This window comes from Convolutriloba macropyga, chromosome 2, assembly GCF_964194025.1.
Source record: "Convolutriloba macropyga chromosome 2, txConMacr16.3, whole genome shotgun sequence".
NCBI classification, from domain to species: Eukaryota; Metazoa; Xenacoelomorpha; order Acoela; family Convolutidae; genus Convolutriloba; species Convolutriloba macropyga.
Window position 1 is genome coordinate 6,414,701 of NC_134469.1, and position 17,004 is coordinate 6,431,704.

General features: G+C 37.0%; 2 protein-coding genes across 2 annotated transcripts; both read right to left on the bottom strand.

Moving 5' to 3' along the window:
- Positions 1-1,236: 1,236 nt before the first annotated feature.
- LOC142355323 (uncharacterized) lies at positions 1,237-2,724 on the bottom strand. The gene has a single exon (XM_075407532.1). The coding sequence runs from the start codon at positions 2,722-2,724 to the stop codon at positions 1,237-1,239; it is 1,488 nt and encodes a 495-aa protein (XP_075263647.1).
- Positions 2,725-2,934: 210 nt separating this feature from the next.
- LOC142355335 (uncharacterized) lies at positions 2,935-4,320 on the bottom strand. Its single transcript, XM_075407540.1, has one exon. It carries the CDS (start codon positions 4,318-4,320, stop codon positions 2,935-2,937), a length of 1,386 nt encoding a protein of 461 aa, XP_075263655.1.
- Positions 4,321-17,004: the final 12,684 nt, after the last annotated feature.

A 17,004-nucleotide genomic window follows, 5' to 3' on the forward strand; every position in this document is an offset into this window, starting at 1 on the left:
GCATTATTTATGCAGAGAAGCATAACTAGCAGAGCGCATTTTGCACAGAGGCATTATTTGCAGAGAGGCATTATTTGCAGAGAGGCATAACTAGCAGAGCGCATTTTGCAGAGAGGCATTTAATTGCAGCGCGCTAGAATGAGATCAAAGAGTTCCGGCGTCCTTCAAATAACGATTAGCGTGGGTGTTACGCATTCTGAGTAGCTTAAACGCAGACTTAATTACATGTATGCACATATTGAAAACAGGATGTTAATTAACATGCGCATGAATGAAAGTCATCATGTACATATCAACTGCATAAATGATTGCTGAAAGTTACCCTGTAGTGAAAACATATTTCTAGCATTGAAAAAGTCAAATTCAGATGTTTTGTTTCCATGTTTTTTGGTAACTGACAGTTAGCAATGTGGGACATAAAGTCAAGTTTTTTGCGGCAAATCATCTTAACTTCCGTATTTAGCCATCTTAAAGTTGCATCCGCAACATGCTTCACGGGGGCAACAGGAATAAGAGGGTAAAACACGAATAAATCCACCAAATAAATATTGTTTCCAATTCCAGTTAGAATCCATAAACCCAAATTAAATTGAATAAAACTATATGCAACCCCTTTTGCCTAAAACCGGAGCGCAAAAAATATCAACAAAAAAGCTAATCAGCGAAAACACGGGCGAGACCGGACACGGGGCGGACGAAGGTGCCGTAAGCCGTTCTCACTTTAACTACTCTGTTGTTACCATCTCGTCCAGGGAACACTTCTTCTACTCTTCCCAGAGGCCAAATACCACGTGGGGTGAAGTCTTTCAGGATCCACACCACATCGTGGACTTTGAGTGAATTCCCGGCGTTTTCGGTCCATTTTGGTCGCTTTATCAAGGTCGGTAGGTATTCCCGGACCAGTCTCCTCCAGATGTGGTTGAGGAATTGTTGAACATTCTTCCAAGAATTCATTTTAGCTGGTTTGGTTTACGGGAAGATACCAGGGGGAAGAGAGTTGTAAGGACGCTGGAGTAGAAAATGGTTTGGCGTCAATGGTTCTTCGTTTTCCATGGCGTCCGACACGTTTGTAAGTGGTCTGGAGTTCATCATAGCTTCTGCTTCAACCATGATTGTGTGCAAAACGTCAAAAGTAAACTTTCTTGACCCTAGAATGATCAGGAGCGTCCGCTTGACACTCTGGATCAGCCGCTCCCAAGCTCCGCCAAAATGAGGGCCATAAGGTGGATTGAAGTGTCACTTGGTGTTCTGTGCTGCAAGTGCTTTGTTAATTTTATCCTTGTCGAGATCATTCAGACACCTTTTGAGTTCTTCTTCGGCACCAACAAAAGTCTTACTGTTGTCACTGCACAAATCAGCGGGCTGACATCTTCGCGAAGTGAAGCGGCGGTAGGCGTTCAGAAAAGTGTCTGTATTCAAATCTGGACAGGTTTCCAAGTGGACAGCTCGCGTTACCAGACAAGTAAAGATGAGGCCGTAGTGTTTCTTAAGCTTATTTTTTCCTTCCTCAATGTAAAATGGGCCGAAAAAGTCTAATCCGCAGTTGGCAAATGTAAATTGTTTGTTTTCAGTCGGGAAGCGGCAATCAGGTAGTGGTGCCATAAAAGTCTCAATGCTTTGCGGATCGAAACGTCGACAAAGGAAGCATTTGTATCTAATACTCTGCAGTGTTCTGCGGAGACCGATTACGTAGTACCTTTGCTGTACAAAAGCCTTAGTGGCTTCCGTTCCCTGATGCACACAGATGCGATGGGCCTGTTCGAGGTATAAACGACAAATGTGATCTTTTGCATGAAGTAGTATTGGCCGCTTGGCCAACTCCAGTTCACTGGGAGCAAAAATTAGCCTTCCACAGACGCGTAGTATACCGTTCTTATCAAGCATTGGGTTTAACGACCTGTGTTTGAATTTCGGGTCCAGTTTACGGCTACTTTTTAGCAACTCGATGACGCTTGGGAAGCTATTGACTTGCGACATTTGTATCAAGTAAGATTTTGATATCTCAATGTCTTCAACAGTGTATTGATGGTGATTGCCACGCTGTTTTTTCGCTCTGTAGATCAGATTGAAAACAGTAGCTATCGTTGGCAAAATCTTTGTCCATGTTGAAAACTGTTTAGGGTCGAGTACTGGTTTCTTGGTTCTTAAGGCAGATCGTGTTGTTGCAGCACAAATCGGCAGTTGCTTTGTAGGTCTACAAAAGACATCATTTGTGGAGAGAAAATCTGGTAGCTTAAACCATTTTGCTTCAATTTCCTTGGGTTCTAAACCACGAGTACCAAGATCAGCTGGGTTTAAGTTTGTCGCAATATGATTCCAATTGTCAGGTTTGCTTTTTACTTTTATTTCTGCAATGCGATTAGCAACAAAAACTGGTTGCTTCTTGGAAGAACCAATCCAGTCAAGTACAACTTGACTATCCGTCCAATAAAAAACATTGCTGATTTCAACAGAGAGTTCATGTCTAACAAAATTCAGGAGTCGAACACCTGTGACAGATGCCTCTAGTTCCAACTTTGGAACGCTCAACTGTTTAACGGGCGCTACCTTGCATTTCCCGATCACGAATGCACTTTGTACTTCGTTGCTGGTCTTATTCAAGCTCCTGAGGTAGACAACAGCACACGTTGCAACAATCGATGCATCAACAAAAACATGCAACTGGTTCTCTGTCTCCAGTAGATTCTGTGTTGTCATCTGTCGTGGAATTTCAAGTTGAGGCATAGAGTGATAACTGTTAAGAAGCTTTTGTAAGGGATGTAGAAGTTCAATTGGGAGTGGCTCGTCCCATTTTCTACCTAACTTCCAAAGTTGCTGAAGAAGAATTTTGAACTTTATTGTCATTGGGCCAGGAAACCCAATTGGGTCAAAAATCGATGACACCAGACTGAAAAGTTTCCGTTGAGTGTATTGTTCAGCTTCTTTAGGGAATTCTCATAGGGATTTCATGAAAAATGTATCTTTTTCAAGGTTCCATTTTTGTCCGAGGACTCTTGTTTCACTCTTGGGCTCCTCGAGGTCTTCTGGAGTAATACACTGAAGAGCCTGTTGATGGTTTGCCAGGAATTTTGTGAGGTGGAAACCACCGGCTCTCAGGCAATTCTTTACTTCAAATTCAGTCGCGTTGGCGTTTTCAGGAGAGTCGAAGGACTGGATGTAGTCATCCATATAAAAATAAGACTTTATAGCGCTCTGTGCTTTTGGATATGTCTCGACGTTGTCCTCTGCGCATCTGTTTAAGACAAAAATTGCACAAGATGGTGAGCAAGTTGCACCGAAAATCAATCTGGTGAATTGAAACTGTCGCACATCATTGTCAATAGACCATAGGAAACGTAGTGCAGATTGACCTTCATTTCGGATGCCGATTTGCATGAACATTCCTTCAATGTCTGCCAAAATAGCAATAGGTTTTTCACGAAATCTGACCAAAGTTCCTATTAGACTGTTTAAGAGGTCTGGTCCTGTTAGAAGTTTGGAATTTAGTGACTCGCCTTTGAATTTTGACGCTGCATTGGCGACACGACGCACTTTGTTTGGTTTGTTTGCGCTTTGAACAGGGTGATGCGGCAAGTACCATATTTTCTCGGGGGGTGGGTCTGTCATTTCCACTGGCTTGACGTAATTTTTATCGAGATCTGTGACAAGAGTCTGTTGGTACATATCACTTAGTTTTGGATCATTATTAAGTCGTTTGTTCAAACTGTTTAGCTGATTGAGGGCAGAAAAATAGTTATTTTGAAGATTGGCAGGTACTTTCCATGGAAGACCTATTTCATACCTTTCCCCTGTGTGGTTGATATTACTCTCAAGTATTCGAATGGCAGACTTTTCATCTTCAGTGATAGTATTATCTTCTTTTCTGGTACCATCGTTCTCTATTGACCAAAATTCTTGTATCAAATTGTCCAAGGGTTGTTCTGGACTTTTCCGACAGACATGGTATACAAATACTTTCGATTTATTAGAAGATTTTGAAGAGCGGTTTCCTAGTGTGTTCAGGTACTCTCCTGCAAGTGTCCATCCAAGCTTCGTCTTTACTCCGAAGGGGCGGATTTCGGTGCCTTGAATTACTTCAGTAGGATGCGTAAAGGCAAAAGCATTGACACCAAGGAGTGCTCCAATCTTACCTTCGGCAATGTCTGGGAAATATATGTGTCGAAGTTCATTGAATGCATCGCAAACATAGTTTAGCTCACTGACATTGGCTGCATTAACGTTTAATGTAGGGGTGCTGTAGGCTCTGGATATTTGGAACTTTTCATCAAACTGATTGAAAGGGCAAACTGTTATTGGTTGCTTTATTTTTGATAGGGGCATTTCGTAATCAACGCTTAGATATTGAACAGTAGTTGAAGATTGATATTCGCGTGGGAGTTCCAGGTAGTCAGAAACAGCATCTAATAAAAACGTAAACTGACTGCCGGGGTCAATGAGAGCATACGTGTCGAATACTTTATCTTCTTTGATAAAGGATACTGGCAGCAGCTGTAACTGCTCAAACCAATATTTCGGTGTACTGGATATTTGGTTGACATTGAAATTTTGGCTGGTAGAAGGTCCATTCAAATTCGCACGTTTCGATGACTATTGATTATTATTATTTCCGAAATTTTTTCCATACCTGAGATTGCTTTTGGGTTTGAATTGTGTTATTTTATTCTGAGTTGCTTCAATACTTTTTTGCGTTTGTGAGTTGTTGTCGTCTTTCGATGACCAAGTTTGTTGACCTGAGGTTTTAGTTTGCTGTTGGACGTTGCTGGTAGTAAAAGCGGCATGTGTTCTGCTGAATTGTTTAGCTGGATTATGTAGTGTTGTATGGTGAAAACCATTACACACTTGACAACGCTTCGAGGAGGGACAAGTGTCTCTGCGATGTCGATTACTTAAACAATTTGTACACAAGCTATTTTTCTGGATAGTTTGAAATCGACCTTCAGGAGACAATTTATGGTAGTCTGAAAAAGTTGCAACAAAATGCGGTTTGTGACATTGAACACAATTTGTGTGCTTGTTTGCAAACTGTTGCTCATTTTTCGAGCCGTTGTGATTAACCTTTCCTTGATCTAAATCGTTCCTTTGAGACTGTCTTGCAGTTGTTTGCTTAAACTGTTCTTGAACCAATTGTTGTGCTGTCACAGCAGGATAATTACCGTTTTTGTTGTGAGTGAAGGTACTGGTTCTATTTTCCTGGTTTACTTTGTCATAAACCCTTGCTTGAACATCAAGCCATTTTTGAAACTCAACAAGGGTAGTTGTTGTAACATTCTCTGTCAGGGTGTATTCAGCCCATTTAAGAAGCAAGTTGTGGGGAATTTTTTCCTTCGCTTTCCTCAATAAAGTAGACGATTGAAGGTCGGCTTGAAAACCTAGGTTCTGAAAAGCCTGGTCAAGTCTCTTTAGAAATGAAGAAAATGCTATGAAGGATTGCTTGTTTTAAGAACTGTTACATTTCCAGCTCTCTAATTGGTTGATAAAAGCGTTGACAACAACTGAAGGGTCGCCAAAGCGGCTCATTATCTCGTTGAGGGTTGTATTATAATAGGTTGGATCACAAGAGTAAGCATGTATCAGATCCTTTGCCTTACCCGACACTGAATTCTGTAGGTAGGTTATTCTGTGTGTGTCAGTAATTGAAATGTTATTGTGAACCATTGAGAAAAAATTATTTATCCACTTGTGATAGTGCATGGGGTTACCATTAAAATTTTGCAATTTTAATGGCGGTAATTTGATCGAGCATTTTAGGTCGACAGATGTTGGCTGAAGTTCACTATTGGTCATTGAGGGGATAAATTGTCCAGCTGTAGCAAACACTGGAGCCTGATGCTGCCTTACGCTTGAAGTTGGCAAGATGTTAGTTGGATAAAGATTAGGTAGAGGGGGAGGTCACAACTGCGAAATTTCGTCGTTTGAATGACTCTGATTTACAGCGGGTTCAGCTGCCATGTTCTTAATGGGTAAAGGATATGATAAATAAGCGTTTGTGTTGTTCTGACCAATATCCACCATACTGGTTTGAGGAGCCGGATTGAAGCTATGGACTGGTTTGTTCGCTTCTTGAGAGGTTGTGGGATGCGTTGTAAGAAGTTGTATATCGCTCTGCACTGACTGGATGTTTGCTTGCGCTGGGGTAGTATATGGGTAAACAGGAGGCCTTTGAACTGCTAAACCCTGAATTGGGAAGCTGTTTGTCAAGGTTGTGTTTTTTACAGGATCATTGGGACCGATGTAGAAAGAACTGACATGTTGCACAAAACTGTTTTCAGGCTTTTGAGGTTTGAGTTGAACATCTTGTTCTTTTGAAAAACAATAGCTCTGGACATCCGAAACTACGTTTGCAGCTGTTGTTGGTTGTAGATTGTTTGTGAAACAATAATGCATAGGCTGAACGTAGCTTTGTTTAGATGAGTGAGGGCTTTGATCTATTGTCACGTATTCAGGTCCATGATTAAGAGGCTTGTCAATAATTGCTCTGCCAAGGAATGGGTTTCCACCTTCATCTTGAAGGGTTAGACAAGGTACTTTGACGTTTCGGAAGCCTCTCTGACTTTCAGGGGTCAAAGATAAACTGAAACGGTTAACAAACTGCTTTTGATTGGATTGAGAACCGCTGAAATCTAAATCCTTTGCCGTTAGGAAATTGGGTTCTTGGTTCAACTGATGATCCAAGTTTGACATGTTGAGAGGCGGCAAAGTTAAGGTTTCTTGTTGATGATTAGCATTGGGTTGTTCTAGGGTGTTTGATGCCGTTGGATGATAATGACTAGCATGATGTGTTGAGTTGGAGTCAACAAACTGGTTTCTGTTCTGTTGATGGAAATTTTGTTGTTGATTTATCAAATGGCTAATGAGAGGATCCTGGATTTGCTGGTTGTTCAGGAATAGTGATGGCTTGACTGGTCTTGGAGGAATGGGCGGTGGGTTAATGAAGACTGTTGTGTCGCTCGGTTGTGAACTGGCTGCTTGCTCGACAAATGTTTCTTCAATGATAACATTGCGTGTTGGTGTTGATCGTTCTGAATCCAGTCGTCGGCTGCTTGGGCGAGAAAGAATTGTGACGTCATCACGAAATCTTGTTGAGGACTGGCTTAATAGACCATCATCGTCCAATGTGTCAACTTCCAGTTCGGATTGCTGCAGTCTGGATGTTAAGGCTTTCTGTCTGTCGAGAATCGAAGTTGCTGTACTCTGGTGAGGCTTCGCCCTCAACACTGCTTCTGTCTTTTTGTCCAATTCTGTTTGCAGCGTTTTGGCTCGGCTTATCAGTAGATTTAATGATCGGAAGCTCTTTCTATCGTCTATTGCCTTCTGCAACAAATCAAGCTGGCTTTTCAAAGAACTTTCCGTTGATTTAAACATGTTCACTGCAAACTGACACTCGTCGTTGTTCCTTTGCGACATCTTTGATCTCTGTTGTTGTTGTTGTTATGCTTGTCTTTCAGGTTAAAATGAAAACGGCTAAAAACCGGAGCGACGAACTTTTGATGTCAAAATCTAATTTGGCTAATCAGCCAAAAATTTCCTATAAAAGTTCAGCGACGCAAATATTTTCAAAAACAAGAATCCTAAGGTTGTGGTGGTGCTAATTATAGTAGATTTTATTTGCTAAAAAAAACTCGTTCGAACGTTTATCGTCTTTTTTTTTGCAGGACCAAATAACTGCTACGAATAGATTTTCTTTTTTGTTTTCAAGTAGTTTTTTTTCTTCAGACAATGACTGTAATGGTTAGTTTGTGCTTTCTCCCTGAATGTAAGCAAAAACAATTAGTTCTACTGTTTTACTTTTACGAGAGGCCCAAAAGGAGGTTGCTGAAAAAAATATATAATTTTTTTTTCTTTTTTTTTTGCGGAGCGACTAGGCAACGAGGGTTACAAGAAAAAACGTTGGTTGTTGAGTTGTCTCTGTGTTGATTTAGGAAAACCCCTAAAGACTTTACTGTGTAGAACTGCTTGAGGTTCTTGAGAGATGTTTTGCTCTTCTAGAAATAATTGAAATCTTCTAAATGGGGTGACTACTGATACCAAAAAGAAAAGGCTTCTCATTTCACAATGGTGACTTCTGAAACCAGTAAAAATTATCGATTTCTTCTCGGTAACTACTGGAACCGTGCAAAATTTGTTCTTCTGGTTGGTGACTACTGAGACCAGCAGGGGAATAGGGACTTCTTCTCGGTGACGTTTGTGACCGCGACGGTTCTTAAAGTTAACAGGGGAAAACTTTTTGCTTTTTTTTCTGCTGAAGGCTATATTTTATATATATCGTTTTGCAAATCTTTCAAAAAATCAAAGCTTTGTTCTAGTTGGGAAGTTGTTTTATGTGTTTTGCTTCCTTTATCGGAGGTGTTCTTGGGATTTTGTTATAAGTGTTTTCTATTTTTAAAGAAACCTGTTTCGAACTTTTTTCTGTAACACTTATTGATTCCAGACTGCGGATATAATATACTCGAAAAAAAAATTTTGAGACAATTTCAAAATCTGACTCAAAAAATGAGTTAGACTGTTTGATTCACAATTTAGGTTTTTTTTGTGCAGTCCGAAAATCGAAACCGTTTTTCTCTTCTTTTTTCGAAAGGCCTTTTTAACTTCTCTTTTTTTTCTGAGGCTGACTCATATATCTACTAAATATCAACTTTCGGCAATTGCACGGTAAGTCAGAGGGCTAGCTTGACAATTTGGTTTGCTTTCAAGGCGATGTGTAGTCAGAAAAAATTTTTTTTCTGATTTCAAAAAAGTTTTCTTGGCAGTTCGCGTTATTGAGATCACAATTCGATGTATTGACCTAAATAGCTTTCTCTCCAGTGTAAAATTAACTCACAGGACTAGCATACGAGTTCAAACTGCAAATAGACAGGATATAAGGTCAGGAAATCAAAAGGAGTTTTTTTTTCTGGCTTCAGAAAAATTTTTAAAAAATTCCTGATCTTTCTTGTTTTTGAGATCCCAGTGTACTATATCGACTAAAACAACTTTCTGGCTACTGCAAAACTAACTCAAAAAGATAGTTTAAGAGCGTTTTTTGTGAATTAATAGGGTATGGGGGTCAGAAAATTGAAATGGGTTTTTTTGATTTTTCATTTTTTTTTTTATTTCAGAAAAAATTTTCTGCTATTATTCGTGTTTGATGACTCAGTACACTAAATCGACCAAAATAGCTTTCTGGCTACTGCAAAATTAACTCACAAAGATAGTTTAAAGGTTTATTTTGTGAATCAAAAAGATATGGGGTCAGAAAGTCAAAATGTGTTTTTTGATTTTTCTGATTTCAGAAAAAATTTTCTGACAATTCTCGTTTTTGATGGCTCAGTATACTATATCGACCAAAATAGCTTTCTGGCTACTGCAAAACTAACTCACAGAGATAGTTTAAGAGTTTATTTTGTGAATCAATGAGACATGGGGTCAGAAAATCAAAATGGGTTTTTTGATTTTTCTGATTTCAGAAAAAAATTTCTGACAATTCTCGTTTTTGATGACTCAGTATAATATTTCGACCAAAATAGCTTTCTGACTACTGCAAAACTAACTCACAAAGATAGTTTAAAGGTCTATTTTGTGAATCAATAAGATATGGGGCCAGAAAATCAAAATGGGTTTTTTGATTTTTCTGATTTCAGAAAAAATTTTCTAACATTTCTTGTTTCTAAGACTCCAGTATGACATATCGACTAGAATGCCCTTCTTGCTATTTGAAAACTAGCTCAAAAAAAAATAGTTCGAAGGCTTTTTTGGTATTTCACTAGAACATGCAATCAGAAAATCAAAATGGATTTTTTGATTTTTCTGATTTTGCGACCGTTTTTCTGACTTTTGGCCTTTTTCTCACCAAATTTTTCTTTCAAGGTATTTAAATTGCTTTTACTTGCTATTAGAAAAATAAAACTAGTCTAAGTTTATCAATCGAGGTGTTATAGTAGCAGAAAACAGGTTTTTGGGGGACAAATTTCAATTTTTTGGTGGCTTTTTGTCGAAAAAATTAGAGATTTTTGGCTCGATCTAACCGGGGAACAGGACATCAGAGGTGGTGTCTGAGACCTCGGGCGGACTTCTGCTGGTGACGTCTGAAACCAGTAAAAAAACTAGAACCTCTTGTAGGGGTGACGTCTGAAACCCAACTTCCAAAAAAATTGTTCTTGGTGACATCTGATTCCAGTAGAAAATCCATGCAGGAGATCGTTGTCTGCTCTTGTCACAACCAAGTAGTCGTTAGCGTCTGTAATTGTACGTCAGAAGGTTGAATGTCGGTTAGTTACCATTAATATGTAGTGAAAACATATTTCAAGCATTGAAAAAGTCAAATTCAGATGTTTTGTTTCCATGTTTTTTGGTAACTGACAGTTAGCAATGTGGGACATAAAGTCAAGTTTTTTGCGGCAAATCATCTTAACTTCCGTATTTAGCCATCTTGAAGTTGCATCCGCAACATTCCCTTTTCATGGTATAAATTGCCATGATCTTGATACTGTCATCATAAAAATAAAGCATGTTTTTTTCCTGATTCAACGCTGAACTTTAAATGATCCCGACTCCGGGAAGGTATTCAAATGGCAGTTTGTAAATAATTGTGAAACCATGCATCATTCTACAAAATTAGCAAAATAGGTTATAATTAATAGTAAATTTGAAATATAGATTAAAATAGGGAAGATGTTGTTTTCCATTTTCCGATTCGAAGAAGAGGAAAAAACATTAAAAATTGAAATATCGCGTATCAATCATAAATATTTCCACAAAATGCAAATATAACGGCCTGATTGAAAGATTTACTAATTATAATGAGCAGTTTTATTTGAAAAATGCTGATAAACAAAGTGTTTGTTTTTAACAGGTAATCTGCGCAGATGAACTCAAATAAAGAATTGTTGAAAGAATGGTTGTAAAGAATTCAAATTTGGGCAATAAAAGATCTGATCAAGGGGGTTGAAAAGGAAGCCATAACTATAAAATGCTCTCTATCTTAATGCGCTGTACAGTTCCGTATCTTGCTCTAACCATTGTTGTAACACCATTATCACTGGTCGTTGACTAATTCGAGGAAAAAATAAATAAGCTTAATTTTATTTTCCCCGCTTCTTAATTCTGGTTCAATTTTCCTGTAATTAATGGAAAGGTAAATAATCTTTTTTTTTCAAAATAAAAGCAATGAATATGAAACATTATCACAATGATCCACGGTTCATTCAACGAAGGCCCCAAGTAAAATTTTTGCCCAAAAACAGGAAATGGTAGTTTTCATTGATGTTATTTAGGAAAATCAGATGCAACTCTTCAGTCAAATTTATTTCTATGGTCGTTTTGAACTTTTTCAGCGGACAAACCCTTTGTGTTACAAAATGGCCAACTTTGTAGCAACCACAGGACAAAAGGCGATTTGATTGAAGGATAACTTCTAATTTACGATATGAATTACTTTCTCGAGCTAATAATTGAAACGAGGATTCTCTTTGACCAAAGCGAGATTGAGCCATAAAATTTATGCCATCGGCTATTATTTTTTGCGCATAAATACGTTTAAATTTTTTCTATCAACTGCCGTCAGCTTGAAAATATTTGCTGTCAACTTTAAAAAGCTCGACATTTGACTTTTGGCATGGTTGACATTTGATTTTATTGTTCCGACTCCAATTGTGGGCAGATGAACTATATACTCAAATGGTTTTTTTGTTCAGTCAATTTTCGCCGATCGATATATTCATCGAACAGAAGTCTGAGTCGTGTCCTTAGAAAGCCCGTCCAGCGTAGAATAGAGAACTAAAAAGATTTTCACTTTTTATAGCGAGGTAGCGAGGTATAAAAATTTGTGAATAGGAGACAACAATCCGCTGTTTTTATACACATATTCTGTATTTTTGAACAAATTTTTGTCTATTTTGCTGAAATATGTTAAATTTGTTAACGGTAATGGGATTGATTTTATCTTTAAAGATAGAGGAGGGTTGCTGAATTGTTCGATCTGATTTTTTTCTTCAAAAATGGGATCAAATATGTTTTGTTAGCCCAACTTAAGTTTGCCGGAAGTACACAACCTAAAACTGTGGTCATATTGTTCGAGTGTAAAACGCTAAATGAAATCAGTGAGGATATTGTTTCTCTCTTACTTTCGAACAATATTCTCACTGACCTTAAAGAGTCTGATCTTCTCCTCTTTGACCTTAAAGAATGTTGTTAAAAACACTCGATTCTGAGCATTATTCATGCATTTCTAAACACATAACAGCTCTCAAACCACACAGTAAAGCAACATTATTGTTTAATAAACAAAAATGATCGATGATAAACAGTATTCCTCTCTGAACAAACAAGACATTTACCAGCTCTATGTTAGAACTTACAAAAAATTGGAAAAAAAAAAGAAATCTATAGAGGGTAAAATTACAAAATTTACCAAGATGATGGAGTCTGGTTTGTATATGGCTAATCCCCAACTGGTAGGGGGTGAGACGGTTCAGGGTGAGGTTCCGATTGCAAAAGAATATAAAACAGTAGGCACCATGACGGAGGCGAACGAATTGGTTCGCGATTTCCCAAAAAAAGAACTGTCACCGGAATGCGAAAACCTTGTTATTGGCAGTAGTATAACAGGCAAGCTTGAGATCGACAAATCCATTCCAATCGACTGCGCAATTCATGCTTATCGTGGGTCCACTACCAACGAGAAAATTAAAGCTTTGAGCAAATACGACCCAAAAAAATCCGAACATTAGTAATTCAAGACAGAACAAACAACGTGCTGAAACATAATAGTAAATCTGGCAACGAAAATTTTCTTGAACACAAAAAACTAATTGACCTATGCATTGAAAAATTCAATCCAGATGTTTGCGTTGTTTGCGAAATACCGCCATTGAAAAACGTTGAGCAGTATCGGGATAAAAATGAAAAAATTGATGAAATCAATAATCTTATTACATCTTACTATTCGGATAAAGCATCTTTCAAGTTATCTTAATGCTAATATTAAAAGTGTAAATAGTGCAGTAAACAAGGATAATAATAACGGTAGTGATTCCATTGGATATAATTTCTTATATTTTGATAATGTGCATTTAAACCACCAGCATGGTGTGCCTCTTCTCAAAAACTGGCTGCTTTCTCGTCCTCTTTTGACATCTAATGGTAGCATCTGTCCCAAAGGATTCTATCAAAACAAAAGCCTAATTAATAAAAGTCCTCAAAACGCCTACAGTTCTAATTATCGAAATAAACCATACAACTACCCCCAAACAAACAGAAATAATTTATCGAATTATAACAATAGTTATCAGCCTGTGAATCAAAGATACTCCACACTAAACTATAAAGGTGCTTCTAATTTTTATGCCCAATCCTATCAAAGATCCCTATTCCAATAAAACAATAATTTGTAATACTGATGATTTAGAGAACTGTTGTTGCAATTGTTTAAAATAAATGACATTGAACATCTTCTTTTCGTCAACCCAACAATCAAAATGTTTTTATTTAGTTTTGCTAATGTTGGCCTCAAGAATTCCAGCGTCAACAGTGGCAATTACATTACATAGCAAAACAAAAACTTTCGACGAAGGCTTTGGAAAAGCTTTTATGTACCTTCCACAAACAGGGTTTTTTTTGTAGGATGTAAAATTATTACTATATTTATTTTTCTGTTTTGCCTAACGCTACTCCTAAGGGCTGGTGATATAGAAACAAACCCAGGACCTGTTTTAACATACAATGAGTCTATCAAAATGACTCTAAGAAGAGAGTCGGAAATAAAAATTTATCATCTAAATGTACAAAGCATTCTTAGCAAGAAAGAACAACTACGCACGCTAGTGAACGATCTTGGTCCTAACTGCATTTTTTTTGTTTCACAGAAACATGGCTTTGTGTTTTTGATGATATAAACGTTTTCAATCCTGAAAAAGAAAGATACTGTTGTTTCAGATCTGACCGTATTTCGGCTGCCGGAACGAAAACGAAAAAAGGTGGTGGAGTTATGATGCTTAAATCCAAAGGATTTTTCTCCAAAAATTCGTAATGATTAGACTCTTTTTACGAGGGATTCTGAGAGTGTATGGGTCTCATTGAAAATACCAACTTGTCCATCCTTACTAGTGAATGTTACTTATAACCCCAATAAACAAAACAGCACTGATTTTTTGAACCAACTTGCAATTAACATTGATAATGCAATTACGAAAAACGAAAAGATAATACTTCTGGGTAATACTTCTGGATAATACTTCTATAGTAAAAAGTGACCGCTTTGCTACTCTAAGTCTATTAGGGCTTCATGTTGAAACTAAAAAGGTACCAGTCCAGAAAAAATTTTTCGATAAAAAGAACCATAATGCACTTGATTTTAAACACTGCCTAGAACAACAAAACTGACAAAAAATGTATGTTCAGAACAACTTGGATTCAATGCTACAAGTTTTCACTGAAAATTTTACGACAGCACTTTCGAAAAGCGCTCTACTTAAAAAAGGTTTTATCCGAAATGACAAAAGTTTTTTTACATTAACAGACAAATGGTTAACTAGATAATCAAGACAACTGATGGTCGATCGAGATAGGTTTTTGAATGATAAAGACTATGAAAATTCCTTTGATATAAGAAACCAGTTTAGTATTTCTAATGACAACAATTTCAACAGATTTCATAGAAATCTTATTGAAGCAGCAGAAAGTGACAGAAAAAAGTGGATGCTGATAAATGAAGTAAGAAACTCTGAAAAAACAAAACCCGGAATCTACAGTTTGAGAAATGTATGTGGTGATTATGTAAATCAAACAAAAAAAATGCTAACCTGTTGAACTATCGTTTCTCTACACTTGGGAAATTCCAAGGCCCTCAGCATCCACTACAGACTTCTGGGACAGGCAATCATGAACAAAAAACTTTTAGCTTTCACTATGTAACGGGGAAAGACTGTCATGACGCAATTAGGGCACTGGTGGGAAATAAATCGATTGGACCATCAAACATTCCTGCATGGGCTATTAAAGACTCAAGCTCTGTCATTGTTCCTCATTTAAATTTCCTTGTGAACTACTGCATCAAATTATCTTGCTTCCCCAATGAGCTTAAACGAGCACATGTTGTACCACTATACAAGAAAGATGACCCTGAGGAACCTAATAACTATCGCCTAATTTCCATTACCCCATGCCTTTCTAAGATCATTGAAATCATCTTGAGGGATCAAATTTGTCAGTACCTTCACGACAACAATTTACTAAGTAAAAATCAGTATGGTTTTAGGAAAAGTTTTCTACCATCGATTTCCTATTATTCTGCACAGAATTCATCAGAAACAACACTGACATTAACAATTTTGTCACAGCAGCATTTCTTGACCTACCCAGCTTTTGATTCTATCAATTATGATATTTTGGATATCAAGTTAGGCAACCTAGGTTTTGATGAGAGTTCAAAAATTTCTCTTAAGAAGTTTCGTTACAAACCGCCGCCAATCCGTTGTACTACATGATTGCTTATCAGATGAACTAATGCTTCGTAAAGGTGTAGCACAAAAAACAGTACTTGGTCCGCTCCTATTTAATCTGTACATTAATGACATGGCAACGAGGGTTGACAATGAAACTGAACTCATACAATATGCTGACGATACCGTTATTTTTTAATTTTTGATACCTCCATTGACAAAAGCAAAATCAAGTAAGAGCAAAATGCAAACAAACTTACTCGATTTTTTCATGAACATGACCTCACAGTTAATACCTCTAAAACTGAATTTATGATATTTGGTAAGAGCAAAAGAAAAGATTTCAGTGAACAGATAATTTTAGATTCAATTCCAATAGACGAGAAACCTGAAGTAAAATATTTAGGGGTTCACATAGATAGCAATTTAACGCTTCAGGAGGAAGTGAAACATATCTTACGAAAAATGGCTCGCGGAATAAAAACAATTTATGCTATTAGAAAATCGATTCCACAAAAACTATTGATACTTGTCCTAAATGCCCTAGTATTAAGTCACTTGCACTACTCAGCGGTTATCATTCACGCAATTGAGCAAAATTTATTAATGTCTCTTGAGAAACAGCTTAACTGGTCATTACGAGCAACTTTTTTTAGACTGAAATTTGAATCTGTTCAAGATATGAAATGCAGTCGGAATATACTACCCGTAAAACTCTTTTTAAAAACAAAAAAATTACAATACTTTTCGAAAATAAAAAAACAGTTACGACCTGCGTTTTCACCAACATCGGGACGTCCTTTAATCACCTGGAATCTTCATGAGTCAGATAAAGGACAGAAAAATTGTTCTGGGAGCAAAAATTTTTCTCTATCAAAAGGCAAAACTCGTTTGTTAGATTAGCGATACTAGATTGGAATGAATTATCCAGCGGAATTAAAATCAAACAAGACAAAAAAGTTTCCCCAAGAAACTCAGAACTTTCTTTTCCTCAGCTTACAAAAGGAACCCTTTTTTGTGGAAGGTTACTTGTTCAACATGGCGTGACTTTAAATTTGGAAAATGAATCAGAACTACTGTTTACAGGTTGGGTTGACTTTATAAACTTATTTAATTTTTTTTGAGATATGCGACATAATTTGAATTTAACTCAAACTTTCTGTTATAATAAGTAAATAATAAATCCATTTAAAGAATTACACTGCCGGACTAATATCAATTGTAATCGTTGATGTGGATCGGATTCAGTGTTTTTTTTAACTTGTCAAGCATAAAATTTTAAATTAAAAGATTTTCGTTTTTTTTCGTTTCTTCCGAGAAGTCATCGAGGTTCAAATTTTTGTGAACATTTACCTCATTGCTAATGTTTTGTTGACTTTTTTCGTTTTTTAATCAAATTTTTATTAAATTTACTAAAACATTACAATACTAATTTAAAAAATGTTTACAATTTTATGCCTAAATGTATATGAAAGTTGGAGAACTTTTTGAACAGATTCCTTTAATAATATTTGGGCCTAAATTCCGAGAACTCAGTTTTTTTCCCAATTTTTACAGGTATTACAGAAATTAAAAATGCTGTCACAATCAT

What these genes read in the sequence shown, in the direction of transcription:
- LOC142355335 (XM_075407540.1), bottom strand. Translation starts at nt 4,320, where the DNA reads ATGCCCCTATCAAAAATAAAGCAACCAATAACAGTTTGCCCTTTCAAT.
- LOC142355323 (XM_075407532.1), bottom strand. Translation starts at nt 2,724, where the DNA reads ATGCCTCAACTTGAAATTCCACGACAGATGACAACACAGAATCTACTG.